General features: G+C 34.7%; 1 protein-coding gene across 2 annotated transcripts in view; it reads right to left on the bottom strand.

Moving 5' to 3' along the window:
- The window catches only part of GRIK2 (glutamate ionotropic receptor kainate type subunit 2), a 394781-nt gene that overhangs the window by 180093 nt on the left and 194335 nt on the right, over window positions 1–20353 (bottom strand). For both annotated transcript variants that reach the window (XM_032184252.1, XM_032184253.1), the window contains exons 8-9: window positions 1364–1507; window positions 46–153 (exon numbers count right to left, since the gene is read on the bottom strand). In XM_032184252.1, the coding sequence (XP_032040143.1) occupies window positions 46–153; window positions 1364–1507 (252 nt within the window). The remainder of the gene's footprint in view (window positions 1–45; window positions 154–1363; window positions 1508–20353) is intronic.

The raw sequence follows: 20353 nt of genomic DNA, 5'->3' as shown, positions 1-20353 counted from the left end.
AGTTTTTATGTTTAACGTCACTTTAGAAATAAACATCTTACACACCTTTTCAAGACCTTCTTCCTTGAGGCTGATAACATCTAAATCAAAATCTGTCCTTAAGCCATTAGATTTGTTGAAAGTTATCCTGCCTGTGAGGCCTTCCCAGTGAGCCTAGAGAAACAGAAAAAAATTATAAATAACCTGTTCCTATATTTCCCCAGAAAGAAAAATGTTATCAAATTCTGTCAGAATGGGAATATTACTTACCTAAATGTGGCTTACCTACTTACTTATTATTATTACTTACCTACACTGTGGCTGATTTAAATATATATATTTCATATTTACTTCTTGCTAATTAAATTAACCTTTCTTTAATCTTCATAGACTTTTTTTTTTAAATCAGTTTTCCATGTTAGCCAATAAATTCTTCATTTCTCCACTATTCATGCATGCATTTCCAGTTCCGTTTCCCTGCCCTCAAGCCCTGAGCTCTTCTATTAACTCTGGATTTCATTCTTCTGCAAGATGCTGAGAGTCCCCATGCTAAGACACCAAAAATTGAGGTCCCTGAGCCAGTCTTCCAGAGTTTATTCCTTACTTACTAATTTAATTAAGTGGAATATCCTATTAAAATAATAATAATAATAAATAAACTTACAGTCAGCACGGTTCTTAAACTATACTGAACTAGAGGAAGAAGTATGGAAGACAAAGTTATCATCTTAAAATCAATTAGTATTAAAAACAGGATTATATTCCATTGCAAACATTTATGTTTATGTATTTTGCATATTTAGAATGAGAAACTAGTAGTTATTTACAGTACAAGAATACTCTATTTGAATATTCTATGATCTTTAGCACCTTAAATCTCCTAAACTTTATCTAACCATATATAAAGTATATATAGAAGTATACTTGGAGAACAATGCCATATATATTTATCATGGCAAAAGAAGTGAAAATTAGAACTTCATTCTTGGCCTCTTTAAACGTACACTAGCATTTAGTTGCTGAATTTTCATAGTTAGTCTATGGTTTAGAGTCTTGGTGGGTTGTTTTTTTTTAATACTACAGATGTTCCAAAAACACTCACAAGTATCCACAATTAAAAGTTTTATTTAGAATGCAGTTATTTCACCCTTTTATAATTCTAGTTGGAACAAAGTATATCATACACAGGGCTGGAAAACTTGTTTGATAGATAAGACAACATTTTTATTTGCAATTTCTTTAAACATAATAAGCTAATAGTCTCACTCACCTGCTAAAAAAAAATAAATAAAAACGCAGAATTCAAGTAGAATTAGAATAAAATGAAATGGGAGTTGGGAGGAAGGAAAGTAAGGAAAGAGGATATATTTTGTTAGTGATTTACCTCCTTAATGAGACTCATAAAGCGGGTCCCAAAGCGCCATGGTTTGTGGCGATTGCACTGTAGTGAACTGACAGTCATCTGTGGGAACTGCTGGACAGCCACTGATACCACATGAACTGCATCATACATTAGAGCCGCATCCGTCTAAAATTAGAATGAAATCAGCATTATGAGCACAAAATCAAAACAAGTGACAATCCAGCAGTGAGGGAACGAAACAAAAATTTAGCACTGCTCATTACACTACAGGGAGAAAATGATCTGATTGTCCAGCACTGTGACAGCCTGATTGCCAAGTCTCATAGAAGCATCAGGACCTGTAGTCTCAGTTCTTCTCTTTTTAAAGCTGAAATAAGGGCCCAAATATCAATTTTATAGGATCACAGCAGGACACTAGTACCTCTGATGACTCACACCACCTTAAAGAAAGCAGTGTTTTAGGAGGCTGCACTGTATGCATGCAGGTTTGACTCAAGTCAGTTATTTCCATCAGTGAGAAGAAAAAATAGATTAGCAAAGTAGCAAGACCTTGGCAATGAAGGGAAGGCTAAGGAAATAATGGTTTTCCATTTGGAATTAGACTAGAAACAATCCCAAAGGTATTTTACAGATTCATTTATAAGTTTTTATAGGTATCAGTTTTAATCCCTAAGACAGACCTACACGTAATCGGTATCTTCTACAAAGCAGTGGCAAATTAGAATTCCATTAAACTCCACATTCATTTTAATTGTTTTCATGTCCCATTCTAAATAAATGGGCTGTTTAGTCATGGTATATGCTAACTACTGTTGTATTAGCAAAGGACAGAAGCAGCCTCCCAGTACATACTGTACAAAAGAAACTGAAATTTTTCCTCTTCTCTTTGATAAACAGAGACAAAACTTGGAATCAAAAGCAAGAGAGGACCTTAGATTCTGCTTGTAGAAATAAATACTATGCCATCTGCTCAGTATACCTTAGAGAAAAAGGACCTCTTTCCCCTTCTCATTCATATAATTAGCGAGCTGTGAAATTAGTTCTTTAATGGACAGGAAACCTGGAGATTATTGCACTTGTCACAATACAATACAATGCAATACAAAAATAAGCTTATATAGTGCCTTTCATGCAAATGCATCCCAAGACTCTTTACAATAAAATTAAACATAAAAATGCAAAAGAGCTCTACCATTATAGCCCATAAGATACTGTTAAAGGGGAAAATATACGTTTACATTTAAATTGCTCTCCCAGGGAGAGATTTCAAAATTCAAACAGAAATAAATCCCAATTTTAACATAGCTACTATAATAGGTTTCAATGATCTCAGACACCAAGCAGTTTATACAGACACTCCAAATCAGCCAGAAAATATTTTTGCTGCCAAATTGTTCATTATCTTTAAGGCATTAAAGTGCTTTTAAGGCAAGCTAATATCTGACAAGGAGACAGCAAAAGTCCCAAAAGTCAGAATGACATGCTGAATAAGCATCATACAAAGCTTAATATTCTAGTACTTGACAGAAGTTGGAGTCTAGACAATAATTTAAAAAATAAACTATAAAATAAGTTCAATACATAAGTCTGGTTCAGAAATGAAAACAGTATGTTTGGGGATTGTTTGTTTTATGTTGCTGTTTTTCTTTTTTGCCTTTTTTTGTTTGTTTTTTAAATCAGCTTTACTTCTAAACACATAGTCCTTGCACCAATGGTTGAAAATTGAAATTGCTATAAAACTTAAGCAAAATCATTCCCATTAAGAAGCAACCAGAAGTTAAAAAAAAAAAAAAAAACATTAACTGAATAATTAGATATAAATTTGGACATGAAACCAGTAAGACTCATCAGCAAGAATCAAATGGACATTACGCCAGATGCAGAGAAACATGGCTTTTTGTCAAATTCTATAAGCCACTGAGCTGGAAATCTGTAGGATGAAAAGACAGTCAACTCCAGTGGAAACATTAAAAAAGCCATTGCAGTTTTGGAAGTAATTTGAATCCTGTTAATATTCTTCATACTCAACTGATGAATATTGCTTCACCGGAAATAAAGCTAAAGCAGAATGCACTTATAAATACCCACAACATAAACTAATCACTGGCTAGAAGCTGAGTGTCCAATTTGGTCTTTAGATGCTGCAAGATAAATCCATTATTTACATAGGCTGATCTTCCACAGTCCACCTTGCATTAAAGTTAAATGTAGGCTTAATTGTTTGTACTGAACAGATAGAACCGCATGCTCCAAAAATATATTGGTTTAGTGATTCAATATCACACTCATCTCTCTGGGTGCAATCACTGATTTTACTGAACAAGAAATAAACAGCACAAAACTCAGGAAAAGATAAAATATGTGCTTGAATTTGCAAGTTGGGCTGTCCTCTGCTTGGTTACTTTATCTTTCATCTGAGAGACAGAACGAACTGATAGCAATTGTACTACTTCCCCACCATCATTTGTTAAGCTTGCTAAGCATTTTTTGTGTCTTACTGCCATTTGTCTGTGCTGCTTTCTTTGCCTTAAATCATGTTATTGGAATGATGCTTTGTGATACAGGAAATGCTGCAGGTTTCAGCAAGAAACTGGTCAGGGACTTGGGAAAAAGCATCCCCCAAGTTTTATGATTCTTTATCTTATCTAAAGAGAGATTGGCAGCCTGAAAGAAGCAGTATAAACTTCATGAGAACCAATGGTTCTTGAGTTTCAGATAAGAAGCTGCTAAAACATTTCCATTCACTGAAGAACAAATAATGAGGTTAGTACTTTTCAGTTAACTTGTATAAACCTTTCAAAAATTATGGTGTATCTCACAAAGATATATCTTGGTACAGTATTTGAGACATTTTTTTGTTTTGTTGGTTTTTGTTTCATAGTTTTCAATCATGACTTGTTCAAATACAAATAAACATCAAAAATACTGCTCATGACACTGTCAGTTGCATGTCTACAACTACAAAAAAAATACAATAACAGAAGCTATAAAAGTTATTCATCAAATAGAAATAGAATGAGATTTACTTTAAGATGTCAAATGACAGTTGTCTGTGACTACAAGTCTTTCTTTCAGTTGAGTCAATGAAGTAACCAAAAAAGCTTTTAGCACTCAGATAACAGTTTAATCAGAAGTTCTCACTCACAGTATACTTCAAACAGAAAGTACCAATACGTGTTTACTTTTTATTCTGAACTCAGTTGGATACTACACATTTCTTCTCAACACTGCTCTGGCATTCCTTTACCTCCTGTCTTACTGTGGTTGTGTTTGTCTCCACTAATTACATGTTTTTCTTTAACAGCACTAATCGTTTGTGAGTCCTACTTGCTAAATACTGTTGAACAGATTTCAAGCAGGTATTCTAATCTCACCATGAAAGGGTTTTGATGGAGACAGACTCAGTGTAAAGCACACAGGGAAAATGTCCTCTCTACTATTAGATAAAGGGTCTACTATTTCTCTCCAGGCCTCTTCAGGGTGGTCTTCTTCTTCCCCAATCCTACACAAAAATTTGTCTACACAGGCACACTATAAGCTCTAGTAGATTTATGCCGTGATTTCTGGCACACCTTTGCTTCACCTGCTCTCACTGTAGGGAAGGTTTGGGTTTTCAGGGCTTGGAGCTGGGGCAAGAAGCTGGTAGGGTAGTATTTTTCACCAGTTTCTAACCTATATGGGAGAAGCTGATGCAGGAAAAAAAAAAAAATAAATAGTATTGGCTGGATCCCAGCCAAGAAAAAATCTTCCCCACATAGCGGAACTGTTGGACTGGTTTTCTGCTAGTTTTCTCTGCCCTTCTCATGACATCTCAAAGGTATGATTTTCAGTGACCTTAAGCATGGCTGGTAGCTTAGAGAAGAACTAGCTGAAAAATCCTGAAACCAAATGGGATGTTTATGCACTATAGCAGCATCTTGAGAGGTAGGTCTGTATCTTAAGACACTGCAGAAGCGAGGAGATGTGCTCACACTCTGACACAGATAAATGCAGTCCTAACAGAAGAGGTTTTCAAAATCATAATGGTTATGATCTTCATAACCAGCTTCAGAATTACACTAAACAGGAGTTCATTGATGTCACTTGACATGTGACTCAAATTTGCTAATTACTTTTGAAATATCTGTACACAATTAACTATTAGGGGTTAAAAAGAGATGCAGATTCCACATTTAGCAACATATAATTCTGACATGTTTTTGTGTGACATTTCCATTTACTTCCAAATGGAATGAGGATCTCCTATACCAATAAACCACTCCTTTCCTGTTCATATCTCATTGCTATAGAATTGTCTCTGAATAGCAGAACATATCTGCTTTATTTTTAGATAACATGACTTTATCACACACAAGTTTAATGTTAATTTAGGATGAAGGATTGCTAGACTAATTCTGTTTCTTCATGAACAGTAACAAAAGTACAATTCTCAAACAGAAAAATTATATTTCAGCCTTTACTATAACAAATTGTAGTCCCTTATAATCTGTATTAAAAGAAAAAAATGGAACTGTTCCATAGGCATAATCTGGAAGAACTTTCAAAGACAGGTGATTAAAACCAGCTGGAATGTAAGGAAACAATTAAAAATCAGATTTTCCATTAAATTAATGTGATTGTTTTTCTCCCAGTTAAATTTATTATTAAATAAAAGCCTATAAAGAAACATGATCTACTTAAAAGGTGTTCTGTGCAGTACTTTTAAACACCAGGACAGTCACATACTACTAGAGATAGCTCTGTCTTCCTGTCTCTAAGTCAGTCAAATTTTGTCCTCGTGAAATAAGACCAGCTACCTTTACAAGACTAAACTGCTCAGTCAGACACTAACGTACTCTGAAAAGTATTGTGCATTAATTAAAATGAAGCTAAAATTATTTTAAACTGTGACTTCATTTGCTCGATCAAAAACAAAATGAAACTGAACAAAAGTGCTCACAAATATATATCTGCATTTGTTTCCTTGGTAACAATGACAAAAGTATCAGGTTTATGCATTTATCTGGAAAGTACACTGGCCACTTAATTTTTTTATTTTTTTATTTTTTAAACGAAGTCCTTGAAAATGTCCTTGAAGTCCTAAAAGAACTTACTTTATCATATCATATCCTTTCGTACTGACTGAAAACATGGTACAGATTTTCTGCTAGCTGCACAGATAGCCACCTCAGACCACAGCATCCTCTGAAGTAAACCTAGTTCAGACTGACTATGGTCACTGGTTCAGCCAAGTGTTAACACGCATGCTTTGAAAAGCTGCAAAAAGATTCTCTCACTGAGCAATATGAAAGTACTTATCCTTTCAGAACATAAACTGAATGTTGTATTTCCATTTGGCAAGGGGAGTGTAAGTACAAGAGACAGGGCATGTTCCAGGAGGACTGAATTTTCCATTGTCCCTTATAAATAGTATTTTTCTTACACAACACCAGTGCCTTGAATATAACACTGGATGCAAAGTCAGATTTCGTTTTTCAACTCCCAGTGTGTACACCAAGATTTTTTTCTAGTCACCATCACAACAGGATAACAAAGGAATTTGGAAGGTAGCAGCAACTCTGTTTCTTTGCTATAACAGCCTCAGCACATAGTGGATAGCAGACAGAACAGCCTAGTCAAATCTCCTTCCCCTCCAAGACACCCTTTTTGTGAAGAAATAACACTATTTTGGACATATTACACAGAAGGATTCAAAATAGCATACTTAATCACTTCAATATCCTCAAAAAAATCCTACAATCAACATCCTTATCCTGCTAAGGATTAATTCTCCTTTGGTAATTACATTTTTTTTTCTCTCAGCTGTCCTTACTGTCCAATAATTTAACAACAGAAAATTATTAATTATAAAACTTTGAATAAATGTCATAGTGCCTAAACAAAACATCTTTTTTTTTTCTGCCTATTGAATCCCCCCCATCACCTGCCTTCCTTTCTTCCTTGCCTTAGTCTTATTTTCTAGATTATTTCCATTATGAATACAATGAAGAGAAATAGGCCTGTGTGAATTAATTTTTTTTAATCATTATTTTCCTTTGAAGACTGAGTTTCTCACAGAAGCTGATTCCACCTCCTTTCTTTTAAACAAAACAGGAATAACTGAAAAGACATGAGAAAAATCTGATGACACACAAAAGTCAGGACAATGCGACCACCTGCATTGCAGAAACACCCTCATTATTAACACTGTTGGTTTCCTTAAAAGCTGTCCCGTTTGACAGAAAATGACAAAACTGCCATTAAAAATTACTGGATATGAACTACAGAAAAAACTGTGGATACATAAAGGTGCAGGACAAGAGACAAAGACTGAAGAACGTCATTTTCCTTTAAATTTTTCAGATCCTGCATTAAGCACAAGATAAAGCATGTACAATGTAATTTTAGTTACTATAATCTTCAGTATTTTCCCAACTCCAAAATTCAAATCCTGAATATCTTATCCTTCTCCGTACCCATATATTAAATGAGCATTTGAATATGAAAATAAACGTAGATGTGAATTTATTCTTTATGATTCTTTTACGTACTATGAGATGAAACTAACTTCTTAAACAGTTATGTGTTTCAGTACAATTCTACAGGATAATTGAAAGAAAGAAAGGTGAATTATGCCATACTCATTTTATAAATGCAAAGTGATTGTCATCACATGAGTTGTCACTCAAAAGTAATTAAGTGACATAGGATCCCATTGTTATTCTATACATTTATGAATATACAGCTCGATGCAACACAGGTGTCAATAAAGAGGCTTATCTCTCACACTGTAAACCAGATTCAGGAAAAAAGGTCCTTCAGGACACCCAGAAAGAATCACATGAGATTGGCTGTAAAAGCCAAATTCCACCATGCCACTGTCTATGAAGGTTTTCTCTACTAAATGTGATCCAAGACATAACGTATATAGAAATCCCAGGCAGTTCTGTGTTAAAGAAAGTCTATACCAGCCAATACAGCAAAACAACTGGGCAGAAAGACAAACACCTTCCCTAGTTAAACTAATGTCAGTAGGTCTGGTATGGTTTAACTTTCCAATACAGCTGGAAATGTTTAAGAAAAACATAAAAGCAAACACACTTCAATTTAACTGACAAATCTAGACTAGATTGAGACAACTTGTTTCAGCCTCACCACAACATGCTCTCAGGTATCCCATATCTCTATGGGATATAAACCCATAAAAACAAATTAACTATTTGAGCGCAATCTGGCCATCCATAACGGAAGAAGCATCCTTTCAGTGGCTCACTGTAACAATGATATTTGCAGAGCATTACGTGTGATAGTTATGTGCAGGGCTTGAGTCCAAGAGTCTTCACTTAAATTTGGTCTTCAAGTTGTCTGTCATACAAGGCTATAAGAATAAGAGTACTGAAAGAAATTCACTTTTTAATTTTATATATATATATATTTTTTTTTTAATTTTTGACAGTTGAGTGATGTTAGAATATAGGTATGACCTGTTTATATCCTACAAGTCAGCGTACTGTTTCACAGAGATGTAACAACTGCCTGGAAGAACACAGAAGAATTAGAAATCTTCTATCTGACAAATGAAAAAAGAAAAAAAAAAATAGAACATTGTTTCTGCAGGCTATAAAAGTAAAGACTGAAAACAAACGTTGAGGGGAAGAGAAAACAGGGAAGAAAAGTAAAGAGCACAGAAGAACCAGCCTGGATGCAAAAGTAACAAAACAACAATTAACAGGAGTCATTTTATCTTACAGATAGACAGAGGTTTAAGTTGTACTACACTTAAAAATCATTTAACAGTCACTAAATGAACCACTGCACAAGACCACCTACAAAAGATACTTCAGTTAGATGAGGCCTGACAAATGTAGTAGCATGCACACACATTTCAGAGACCCAATATATTTCTTCTGCTCACAGAAAGCTCGTCTACTCAAAGCAGTTATAATGAGTGAATGAAATTAAGAAGAAACGGCTTGCAAAACTAGTTCCTCCCCTCCTTGGTTAATAAAGTCTATTGCCCCTGAAATCATTTCACTTAATTCTCACTTGCTAACACATTCCACAAAACCATTTTGCTGAGTGAGATTTATTAAATCTCCCAGTCTGGGATTAAATTTTACTGTTTTATGAACTGTTAAATTGCATTGTATGCTTATTAAAGCTGGTGTTTTCTTACTTCTTGACACATTCCCAACTCAACGCAGGGGTACAATTAAACAAAGATTTTGTTTTCACCCCCAAACATGCATTCCAATTGGCAACAAACTATGAGCATTAGCAAGCTATAAACAATGTGCGTTTACATTTTCTAAATATCAAAGAACCTGTTAGAAACTTTTTTTTTAATATGGGGTAATATTTCAGATGAATAATCATCAGATGATGGCACAGCTGTTTAGATTTTGTTAACACTTTGTTTCCTCATGAATTTTAAGCAGGGTGTTTATTTACAGAAATGTGTATACAATTTTTAGTAGAGAATGTATTATGACTGACAATACAGATGTAAATTATTTCCCCCTGCTCCCATTATCAAAATGCTTGTTTTAACATCAGAACAAAGCAAGTAATTTTCTTCTTATACTAGTTAAAAATTCTTAAAACAAGTTAAAAATCTATAAAAAATAGGTCAGGACAAATATTCTTTTGGAAAACACGCAATCTTCTCTTACACAAAGAAATGAAAATCAAGATTTTTCATTTTTTGCCTCTGTATTTCATAGTTTGATCCCTAATTCTTAGAGAAATTAGGAAGTGGAATCTGAAACATCTACAAACTTTGATAAAATGTCAAGAGAACAAAAGAATATTGATGCTGTTGATACCTACCTAGCCATTCCATTTTCATTATGTAGTAAAGAATGTGCACTATTACTGACAGTATAAAGGCACCTTTCCAGCAGTATAGATGTTTGAAGTGCTAGAACTTTTTTCATCTCACAAAATAATCACAAATTATCATGTAATTTCACACAGAATGACAGAATCATCTAGGTTGGAAGAGACCTCCAAGATCATCCAGTCCAACCTCTGACCTAACACTAACAAGTCCTCCACTAAACCGTATCACTAAACTCTATATCTAAACATCTTTTCAAGACCTCTAGGGATGGTGAGTCAACCACTTCCCCGGGCAGCCTAACAGCCCTTTCAGAAAAGAAGTTCTTCCTAACATCCAACCTAAACCTCCCCTGGAGCAACTTTAGCCCATTCCCCCTTGTCCTGTCACCAGGCACATGGGAGAACAGACCAACCCCCACCTCTCTACAGCCTCCCCTTTAAGGTACCTGTAGAGTGTGATAAGGTTGCCCCTGAGCCTCCTCTTCTCCAGCCTGAACAATCCCTCAGCCGCTCCCCTTAAGACTCGTTCTGCAGACCCCTTCATTGCCCTTCTCTGGACTCGCTCAAGCACCTCGACGTCCTTCTTGTAGCAAGGGGCCCAAAACTGAACACAGCATTCAAGGTGTGACCTCATCAGAGCCGAGTACAAGGGGACAATCACTTCCCTAGACCTGCTGGCCACACTGCTTCTTATACAAGCCAGGATGCTGTTGGCCTTCCTGGCCACCTGAGCACACTACTAGCTCATATTCAGCCGACTATCAACCAATACTCCCAGGTCCTTCTCTGCCAGTCAGCTTTCTAACCACTCATCTCTCAGCCTGTAGCAGCACTTGAGGTAAAATATTTTTTCTTTTTACAAAAAAAAAAAAAAAAAAAAAAAAAAAAAAAAAAAAGAGAGAGAGAAGGTCATATCTGTGATGGACACACAAACAGTACAGCTCCTTGCAGAGGACTCAAGCACAGAGACTAGAGCCAGAAAACAAAACAAAAAAAAACAACACACACCTCAGGTTCACAAATGCCAACAGGACACGAATGCATAGCAGCCCCAACAGGGATAATCACAGACTTATCCTTCACAGATGAAAAAAGTGATCCTGCTCAGTCTCTTGGTAATACTGCACCTATGTGGTCAAGCCCCTTGCAGCACATACTGAAGCTCTTTATGAATCCTCCAGAGAGTTACACAAATAGCTTGATATCTGTAGAGATTAAAATATATCCTAAAAATAGAAGTGTACCAAACCACATCCCAGAAACAAGTTTGCTAGCAACCTCTGCTAAATATCCCTCTATTAAGAAAATTCCAAGCACTTAAAATCTAGAAGGCTACAAGATTTAAACACTCAACATCCAGCAAAACAGCAGGAAAAAAAAGTTCCAGAAACATAAGAAACTGTCCCTAATCCTGAAAAAGACTACACCTTATATGCCTATTTCTGCTGTTTTCAGATAGTCACAGGCACAGGAAACTTGGATGATACATTTCCCCTAAATCCATGCTCTATCACTTTAACACCAAGATTGCAACTCTGATGATATTTGACATACAGGTGAAGGCATAAGGTCACATTCATAGTAAGCCCTGTAATTCTGCAAAAAAAAAAATCATAAGAGACCTAGAACCACAAAGCAAACACACAAAGTAACGTCAACTTCCTATCCAATAGCACGCTCTAAAAATTACCCACCTGAAGAAGAGCTGCATGTAGTAAAGGCACCTACTACTATATAGCTTGTTTTACTCTAAAAGATCCTACTAGTTGTTACCTTAAAGGGATATGCTTACCTTTCTCAACTTGGAAACACATCAGTCCATACACTTTGACCCACCTAAAGAACCCTGCAACTAGCTGAAGAAAAAACAAAGCGCATACCCCCAAAGAGCTCAGGCAGAAAGAGAGCTGTAATGGGACACCTGCAGCTTATATACCATTAGGCCCACCTGGCACCTAATCAATCACCTGGGAAAGGGGTGGGACAAAGCAAAAAAAATAAAATAAAATAATAGACATCAAGCAGGATGAGCAGCATCTGTGTTGTTTTTGTTTATGTGGCTTAACTCAACAGTGTGCAAAGCACAACACAGAGAATTGGGCTGTTTCTAGAAACAACAATTCCTGTGCTTTTGCTTCAGCTTTGAATATTGAAAGGACAATATGAACAAGTAAATAACTGAAACTATTTTGCTATGCATTCTTTTCTAAACACCTCCATAAGCTTAGGCCAATAATTGTAAGTACTTTTGATATTTTAATATAAATTGCTTAGTTTGTGTTGTTAGCAGAAACATAATGAATTTACATCATTTAAAAAAAAAAAAAAAAAAAAAAAGGTACCCTTACTAATATTATCATAACATAGAAAACATAATACTTTACTGGGACCCAAAGTAAGAAGCAATGCTTCTGCACTCTTCTTCCTATTTGATAGACTACTTAAGAAGCTAAGAACTTCAAAGTAACTGATAATCAGTTGTGTAGGTAGCCAGTTTTTACAGATTAATTTTAACTTATAGGAGGTGAAATTTTCAGACAACTTGAAAATTTACAACCAATTAATACAGGAGATGTAGTTAGCAAGTGGCTTTAACACGGGTTTTTCTGAAATAAGAATCAGCAGTGTTTCTCTGGTCTGCTTGGCCTTCGATGCAGGAGCTGAATTTCATTTTAACAAATAAAATGCTAAAGATTTAGAATACACCCTGAAGCACATCAGAAAATTCTGAATTAAGTTTTCTAACATGGATACTTTTTCATTAGCTATCTCTTAAGGAGCGAAAGCTTAAATCTCAAGTATTAGGGAATTTTCAGTTAAGGGAATAAGTATAAAGGGCCTGAAATTTAGAGGGTAGAATATCTAAAATTTAATCTTTTGTATTCTTTCAAAGTTTAAATTTGACTGGATGGCAGTCTGGTTTCAAAGCTAGTCTCTCTTTACAGGGTTTGTTATTCTGATGCAAGTTTAAGCTGTGACTGATTTCTTCAGCTTCCTGATCGATTTCCCGTTCTCACTTATTTTTAAATGAACTGCTTATTGGACAGGTTATCTGTGGTTTACACAGGTTATCAGGGTGGTTTACTTCTTTCCAATCACAGAAAGAGGAAAATGTACACAATATAAATCATTCACTTAATATGAACATCTACATTATGTATTTCCTTAACACATCAGATCATTCATCCTGAGTTCCACCCTGAATTCCTACTTTTTTATAGTAAATATTATTTGATATTAACTTTGATTTTTACTTATTTATTTATTTATTTGGATAATATGGTGTGGGCAACTTATGTAACAAGAACATTTTCAAATTCCTGTATGTATCAGAAGGTTATTTTCTAGGTTAGGAATGTAAGTAACTTGTGTCCATTTCAACATACTTTTTCTTTTAAGTTACTTTTTGGAGGCCTAGTGGAGTCCCCCAGGGGTCAGTACTGGGTACAGTGTTGTTCAGCTTATTCATTAATGGCCTGGACAATGGAACAGAATGCACCCTCAGCAAGTTTGCTAACACAAAGCTCAGAGGAGTTCCTGATACCCCATAGGGCTGTGCTGCCATTCAGAGGGACCTCAACAAGCTGGAGGGTTAGGCCAAGAGGAACCTCATGAACGACAGAACAAGAGGTAATGGGCACAAACTGAAGCACAGGAGGTTCCAGCTCAATATGAGGGGGGCACTTCTTTACTGTGAAGGTGACAGAGCACTGTAACAGGTTGCCCAGAGAGGTTGTGAATATCTCCTTGGGAGATATTCAAAACCTGCCTGGATGCCATCCTGCACAATGTGCTCTAGGTGATCCTGCTCTGCAGGGGAGTTGGACTAGATATCTTCAGAGGTCTCTTCCAACCTCATACATTCTGTAATTCTGTGATATTATTTTTGTAAAATGTTTTTACTTACAATTCAGAATTTCTCTTCCTCTATATCTTTTGATTTTAGGAGGTATTCTGATTCTGAATTTAATTTTTCACACTAACAGAGAACTTCAGCTAGTTCTTCTATATAAAGTTGTACATTTATAGAATTGTTATAGAATTGTTATCTGGAATAAATACCATTAAATTTATTAAAAAAAAAAAAAATCACAAAAAGTAATTCTATAATTGTTTTTTTGGGTTTTTTTTGTTTGTTTGTTTTTAGAAATTCCTCTCATTTTCTGTTTTCTGGCTAACAAAGAAATTGACAAGATAAGGATTTCATAAGACCCTATAAATGCTCCGTCACGTCAGAAACTGCTAATCCAACAAGCAAGTGACTTTCAGTGTACTGATTGAAATATTAAAAGCTATCTACATAAGCATTTGCAGAATTGTGCTTATAATATGCAATTAGGAATAATGAATTATGTCAAGTTTCTATACATTTGGAAAAGCATACATTAGATATCCAGGTGAAAGATAACCTGAAGTACTTTCTCAAGCTTTCTTCTGACCTTTAGAAATTATAGCATCAGCTATAATATTTTTTTGCCATAAAAAAAATACCATCATGCTTTTTAATATGCCGTAAGTACAGATAGCAGAAAACTAATTACCAGAAGCAATGGGTCATTATTTGATCTCATAGTCTATTTTCTTTCGTCTGTTCCCCTGCTCAAAAATCAATGATTTTGATTACTATAACTCCATCAATCACATCTATAATAAAGAGCTGCCTGCTACTATTGTACTAGTTTAACTCACCACACGAAAAGTCCTTCTACATGAGCAGTTCATAAGCAATTATAGAAAGATTTTACTCAGCATATACACTGAACACGTTTGTACTCACGCACAGCAAGAAAGTACAACTGACCTCAGCTGAAGAGAGGCATAAATTTAGAACAACCGAGAGATTAAATAAATATCCCATTAAAAATGGAGAAAAAAGCATTCAAAAGAATGAGTCTCTACATACTCTACTTTTATTTCTCAAAAAATTTCACAATGTGTGAGGATTTCAGAGCTTTACACCTTTTAATTTTTCAATAAGATTTCAAAAATAAATGTCCATTGATGACTTTGAAATGCAGAAACAAAACAGTTCCGAGCCTTCGTAATGAATTGCCTTTTCCTGCTCTCACCAAGCTCCATTTATGTTTTTCTCCACTTAGGACTAATGACACAATTTAATATCCTCAGCAAAAAAAAACACAAAGATTTCATATGCAGCCTTGCAAAGTTCATGTTTGCAGGGAAAAAAAAAAAAAAAAACAAAATCAAGCAATGTAAAACATAACTATTTTATAAAAGTGTACGTTGATTGCAAACAATTTTTCTTTATGTCAGACTTGCTGCTCTTTTATTACGTATATCCTATATCTCTATTTTAAGTAAATATTTTGGTTTTGGATTAACAACTTCTTGAAATCAGTAAAACGCAAAGAAAAAAAAGTATTAAAAAAAATGCTGGCCTGTGATTTAGAAAATTGATCATTTGTTTAGATTTAGAAAATAGGTATATCATTTTAACTTTAGCTTTGGAAGTACACTCAATTTTATGGTATTCATTGCCTCTTGTTATTTTTATTGCATAATTTTAGCCAATTTCAATGATATATGTAAAAAAATGTAGAGATATGAGGGCCACGAGGATAATCAAAGGGCTGGAGCACCTATCCTGTGAAGACAAGCTGAGGGAGTTGAGGTTGTTCAGCCTGGAGAAGAGAAGGCTCCGGGGAGCCTACAGGAAAGCTGGGGAGGGACTCTATCAGGGAGTGCAGTGATAGGACAAGGACTAATAGTTTTAAACTAAAAAATGGGAGATTTGGATTAGATATTAGGAAAAAATTCTTTATTATGAGGGTGGTGAGGTACTGGCACAGAAACTGTGGATGCACCATCCCTTGGAGTGTTGAAGACCAGGTTGGATGGGACTTTGGGCAACCTGATCTAGTGGAAGGTGTTATTAATGTCCCTTCCAGTCCAAACCATTCTATGATTATGGAAAAGCAAAGTGACACTGCTAATACTATAATTTCTTTTCTTTGTAATCGTGCCTCCACCAACTAGTATAACTTACTATGTAATTGTGTTTTTTTCTTTTGTTCCAGTGAAGTTCACCATTAATCAGTTTGCTTTCTGAATAATCTTTTATCATGTTATAATGCTAGTTCTAATAATCAGGTCTTTATACATTGTTAACTCTGGTTTCACTGTAAGAGTAGGCACAGGATTAGACACATTCGGACATATTTGTACATGTATTATATGCATTTGGTTTTGATTAAAAAATTCTATACAAAGTTGCTGAGAGATTGAAAAGCTGTGTTTTCATTTGCAACACTACCCTTGCAGGCTATCTTCTAAAAATATTCCCATAAAAACAGTCATCTTAAGCTATTATTCTAATACATTTGCCCACAAAAACATACCTACTTTAAGAACAGCTTTAAATTAGGGTGTTTCAGAGGAAGCTGAATAATTATTAATAGGAACATCCATGACTAATGCTGAGAAGCACTTTGACACCGAAAACTTAATTGAACTTTTAAGTACTTTGAAATCCTTAAATAGCAAAACATAAAGAAGTTCAAAGTATAAAGAAAACAAGGGTAGACAGAAATAGAAAACAAAATTTGGATAAAGAAAAAAAGGTTATGAGTGTATTTTTATATATATGAAATTTTTAATACTTAAAAATTATTTGCGGTAATTTACGCATGAAGAAACACAGTCTTACAACTAATAACAGCTCAGAAACAATTTTGCTGTAAGGTTAGACATAGCTGCCACTTTGGTCAACACACGTACCAAACAAGCTGATAAAAATTAGGCTGTATCTATGAATCTTAGTATGTCCAACAAAATTTGTACCAATATATACATGCTCTAAATCATCCTTTCTGGAAATTTTGGAACTCTCTTTTTCTAAATATAGTTCATTCTCAAAAGGATATTTATATCAAAAAGCCAACTGATGGTATATAATTATCACAATTATTAAACCAAAAATAGGAACTAAAAACTGAATATACTTCCAGCTTTTTTTCAATACCCTATCAGGGCTCCATCCATCAGGGTAACAGTTAAATGTCTGCACTACATCTAAATCTAAATTTAAAAAATACTAATGTGTCCAAGCTGAGGTAGAAGTTATAGCTTTTTTTTTTTTTTTTTTTTTTTTTTTTGCATATTTCTGATTAAACTGATGAGAATTTATTTTTTTCTGGTGTAAATATACCTATTTTAACTGTGCATAAGCATGATTTTAAAACTATTTTCATACTATTCATCCTATTTTTAGTAATGTTGATTTGTTGATTACTAATATTTCAGAAGGCTCTCCAGATCTGCAATTTCAGACTGCATAGGGAAAAAAATGGAGGAGGGGTGGAAAAAATAGAGGACATATGCAAGTAGGTAATGTTTCAATACTACAAACACTAGGGTTTATAGTTTTCTCATTCATACACACATACAACTCTACTAGGCATGTGGCCTTTGACAGATAAACTAGAAGAAAAAATAAATAGGTACAAATGCGATAAGCCTCATCAATTATTCCAGGGTTTTAGACTTTCTGACACTTCTGTGCAGTTTCTGAGAGTTGGAAGAGAGAATAGCAAGAGGATCAATTCAAGTAATCTCTTTTGATATGAAGAGCATATAAGTGTAAGTATTCATATGCATCTGTATTATGAGAAAAAAAAAAAAAATCACAGAATTCTATCCCTTCTTACATCTTCAGAGTATGAGCAGAAACTAGTGTTAACAGTGTATGAGTGTTGTAAAATCACAACAAGCCTGTAAGTTCCAAAGACGTACAGCTATTTTCAGATTCAACAGAGAGAAAGAAATGGAAGAGAATTATTTCTGCAGAAAATTTGTTCAGAATTCATTTGCACTTTATCTTACAAGATCTGAGGAGAACCAGTCTAGTAACTGAGTGTTAATTCACTGAACTCTATCTCACTGCATACATTGACATGGGAACAGCTAGTTTGACACAGACATTAGTAGGACAAAATTGCCAAAGCATATGTTGGAATCACTAAGTTACTCCAACTTCCCAATTCACACTGATTCTCACAGTTCTCACCGTTTTGCAAAGAACGGCTTACTTGGAAGATCTGTTGAAGATCGACATCTGGTTGATGTATAACTGTTTTCATTTTGTGTTTCCATTAATAAAATGATACAGAATGTAAAAGCCTGTTGCAATAAGCATTTAGATAAATTAATGTGATTCAAAGGCAAATGTTTTTAGCAGGCATGCCTTGATATTTTAGATCATTTACTTCTTCTCTCTATAGCATTTTCAAAGTCTATATTTGGTTTAGTCTGTCACAGAAACAAAAACAATACTTGTCCACGCATTTTCCTTTCATTAAGAAGATTTGTTTTCACAATAATTTTGTAAGACTCCATTACTCTGAAAGGTTTACAACAGATTTTATGTTCTATCAGCAGCAAGCTCTTGAAGCAACTCTCCCAATTTTTCCTACATCCCAGTGTTCTGATTCACATCAGGGAGTAGCGTCACAGTATGAACTAGATTCTTTTAAGATAAAACTAACTGAAAGATGTGATCTGGGGCTGTATTTTATGTGCTCCATCTGCTAATTGGCTTTGTAGAAAGGAACAGACCAGAGATAGTCTGATACAAAAAAGTGGAAAATAAGATAGAGTGAAAGAATACTCAGGCTCTTGGCACCAACAGCTTTGCTTTATGGGGTTGTCCATAATGGGCCTCTTCACTTGCTATTGTAACCATATTGCAGATAATTTCCAATGATCGCTTGAGAAAATATGGTGCCATCTTCAAGTTTATTCCATTTTATTATTATTCTAAAAATAGTCATCTTGTCTTCATGCAGTCTCTAATTCCAAGGTGCAATTCCAGACCCTGTTTATTCAAACAAAGAAAAAATGCACCTCTGACTCAAAAGAAAAAAAAAATGTTTCTGCTGTCAAAAGATGACAACTCCTTATCAAGTTTGATGAAATGAAAATAATTTAAATGAAGCAATTTAAACTACATAGAGATGAAAAAGAGGGGAGAAAAAGCATGTATAGGCCATTTATTTATGGTAGATAATAGCTTTTTATAGTGGTCAATAGAAGGTTGGGTTGAAAGCCATTCATCAGACTGCACATATGCACACAAACTGGAGATGTGAATGGCTGCCTTTGGCTCTAACTTAAAAAACAGTTATCAATCTTCATCTAAGTCTTCAAGGAGCTGCTTTTGGTGAGTAATCGATCTTGCATTTGCCACAATAGCTCATTTAATTATTTTCATCCTAAATATCCTGTCAGCAGGCAGAATGTCTTCCTGGTTTTAATTAATTTTGAGATCATTGATTCTTTGCCTTTTCCTTTCCTGTGGTTACACATGCAGACACAAATGCACAGACATATGCTTTTAGCCTGCAGGTTATGTAAGATGTATGACAAGTCCTTGGTGAAAACCCTGCATATAAAAGTATACCTAGATGGTTTCAGCTCTATTTTTAAATCTTTAACCATCAACTGCTGCAAATGAGCCCCTGGCACCTAAGACATAGTTGGGCAAAACAGTAAATTGAAAACAGTGTTTGCTGAATAGTTTTCAATTAAAGAGTCCTTAAATCAATAGGCGGTAGGATAACACAGCCACAAGCGTGCTATAAATTGCCAGAAAATTTCAAAAACAAAACATGGAAGTCAGAGAACCATAAAATAGTAGTGGAAGTCATAAACTTATATTGCATTTTAAAAATAAATACAAATCTTGGATTGATTGACAATAGGAACATCCAGAAAAAAAAAAATAAAAAAAATGATTAGGCCCTAGAGTGCAGTCATACTTCCTCTACGTTAAATACCAGAGACAAGACACAATGCAAATCTTTCAATAAAATCTTCAAAATTTTAAAGAGAGAAGCTCTTAAAAGAAATGTAACATAAATGGTTTACTCTAGATATCTTAGTAAAATGATGAATCTTATACATGAGAAACCTTGTTTCCCCATTTAGAAAGAAAATTTTTAACCCCATTCATTTCTGCATTGTAAATTGGTGAGTTGACTGCTCTCAGGGTCTCCAGCAAGAGCCTGGAAATCAGGAAATTAAACTGAAACAGACAAAAGTTCTGTTTTTCTGTTTGAAAAAAAAAAAAAAAAAAGTATTTTTTATCTAAAAAAGAGATGACAATGAGGTAAATAAAATAAATTACTTTGAACAAAATAAAAAATAGAAATGTTACTTGTTGTGTGTATAGAG

This window comes from Aythya fuligula, chromosome 3, assembly GCF_009819795.1.
Source record: "Aythya fuligula isolate bAytFul2 chromosome 3, bAytFul2.pri, whole genome shotgun sequence".
Lineage (NCBI taxonomy): Eukaryota > Metazoa > Chordata > Aves > Anseriformes > Anatidae > Aythya > Aythya fuligula.
This window is presented reverse-complemented; position numbering and strand designations above follow the sequence as displayed.